The following is a 2371-nucleotide window of genomic DNA, read 5'->3' as shown; positions in this document are numbered from 1 at the left end:
CTCTCCCAGCCTGTGGACAGTGTGCAGCACAGACCTGAGCAGATGACCCCCGCGTCCTGCTTGTGTCTGCAGTCGTCCCGCCCCCAACCCTGGGGAAGGGCACCTTCACACGTGGGACTCGTTTCCAGCACAGTTCAGGTCGTCCAGCCAGATGGGCCCTGATCCTGCCCCAAAGTGAGCAGACCCCGTGGCAATGAGGGCTTCTCCACAGCCCAGCTGCCTGCACACCACGCGGGCATCGTCCAGGTCCCAGCCGTCATCACAGATGGTGCCCCAGGAGCCCTGGTCAAGGATCTCCACTCTCCCAGCGCAGGGACTGGCTCCACCCACCAGGCGGAGCTGTCTGCTGTCTGAGGAGAGAGAAATGGAACAATGAGGCGGTGACCCCAAGGGTTGAGAAGGGTCTTCTGTCCTATGGGACCCTTACCTGAGCAGTAGGGGGCGCTCTCCACTGAGGCTGCAGAGCCTGCTGGTTCTGCCATAGAGTCGTTGCACAGGGGCAGCACCTGGATCTGGTTTCCTGAAGAAACAACAATGATCAGAAGTCTGGAAGGGTTGAAGAACAGGAAACTGAATTAAGGAAAATAATGACCTACTGATGGAGCCTAAGATGAAGGCTGTGACCCAGCAGTAAAGTTATCATACTCTTAGTGTTCAACTTCTCCCTGGAGAGTTCTGCTTCTGACAGTACCACAATCTCTGTTTTACCCAAGTGTTGCTGTAAGAACGAGTTAAGTAAATTGTGTCCCTAAATTTATCCCTGTGCTGTGCTTAGTTGCTCAGTCATATCCAACTCTTTGTAACCCCTTGGACTGTAGCCCACCAGATTTTTCAGGCAAGAATATTGGAGTGGGTTGCCAAGCCCTCCTCCAGGGGATCTTCCCAACCCAGGGATCAAACCCAGGTCTCCCGCACTGCAGGCGGATTTTTTACCATCTGAGCCACCAGGGAAGCCCAAATCTATCCCTGCTGCTGCTGCTAAGTCGCTTCAGTAGTATCTGACTCTGTGCGACCCCATAGATGGCAGCCCACCAGGCTCTGCCATCCCTGGGATTCTCCAGGCAAGAACACTGGAGTGGGTTGCCATTTCCTTCTCCAGTGTATGAAAGTGAAAAGTGAAAGTGAAGTCGCTCAGTCATGTCCGACTCTAGCAACCCCATGGACTGCAGCCTACCAGGTTCCTCCATCTATGGGATTTTTCTAGGCAAGAGTACTGGAGTGGGGTGCCATTGCCTTCTCCGAAATCTATCCCTAAGTAAAAGCAAAACAAAATTCTTTCTGAAGGATTTCTACAAGTTCTTTAATGTGTATCTTTAAAACAAACACTTATATAAAATAAATCTCATGAAAAATGGAAAGGGAAAAGGAGACATTAGAAAGAATTTCCCAGGGTTTTCAGCTGCTAGAGTTACCTGATGAGAATATATATAGCCACGGTTAAAGTGCTTATGGAATTAATTGACAAAATGTGCATCTTTGCAGAGAAATGATAACAAAAACCAAATACTTCTAGAGCTGAAAAACTTGTTAGTTGCAATTAAGAACTAAAGAATAAGTGTAGCCACACATTAGCTCAACATAAACTAGAAACATCAAAATGCAAAATCAGAGGATATTCTTCAATTAATTCAGGTCACATAGCAAGAGTTCTGGTCATATTGCTATATTGCAGTTTTTCCAAAAAACTTGGTTCACTTCAGTTCAGTCCCTCAGTCATGTCCAACTCTTTGTGACCCAATTAACTGCAGCTTGCCAGGCTTCCCTGTTCATCACCAACTTCTGGAGCTGGCTCAAGCTCATGTCCATCAAGTTGGTGATGCCATCCAACTATCTCATCCTCTGTCATCCCCTTTACCTCCTGCCCTCAATCTTTCCCAGCATCAGGGTCTTTTCCAAAGAGTCGGCTCTTCTCATCAGGTGGCCAAAGTATTGAAGATTCAGCCTCAGTATCAGTCCTTCCAATGAATATTCAGGACTAATTTCCATTAGGATCCACTGGTTTGATCTCCTTGCAGTCCAGGGGACTCTCAAGAGTCTTCTCCAATGCCACAGTTCAAAAGCATCGATTCTTCGGTGCTCAACTTTCTTTATGGTCCAACTCTCACATCCATACATAACTACTGGAAAAATCACAGATTTGACTAGATGGACCTTTGTCAGCAAAGTAATGTCTCTGCTTTTTAATATGCTGTCTAGGTTGGTCATAGCTTTTCTTCCAAGGAGCAAGCATCATTTAATTTCACGGCTGCAGTCACATCTGCAGTGATTTTGGAGCCCAAGAAAATAGTCTGTCACTGTTTCTATTGTTTCCTCATCTATCTGCCATGAAATGATGGGACCAGATACCATGATCTTTGTTTTTTTAAATGTT

General features: G+C 46.8%; 1 protein-coding gene across 1 annotated transcript in view; it reads right to left on the bottom strand.

Annotated features, from left to right (window-relative positions):
* LOC104995501 (antigen WC1.1-like) overlaps positions 1-2371 on the bottom strand; it is a 58847-nt gene that overhangs the window by 35961 nt on the left and 20515 nt on the right. Inside the window, 2 exon segments of the mRNA XM_010849379.1 lie at positions 35-56; positions 112-407. Of these exon segments, the coding sequence (XP_010847681.1) occupies positions 35-56; positions 112-407 (318 nt within the window).

Source organism: Bison bison, unplaced genomic scaffold (assembly GCF_000754665.1).
Source record: "Bison bison bison isolate TAMUID 2011002044 unplaced genomic scaffold, Bison_UMD1.0 scf7180017864281, whole genome shotgun sequence".
Classification (NCBI taxonomy): Eukaryota; Metazoa; Chordata; class Mammalia; order Artiodactyla; family Bovidae; genus Bison; species Bison bison.
This window is presented reverse-complemented; position numbering and strand designations above follow the sequence as displayed.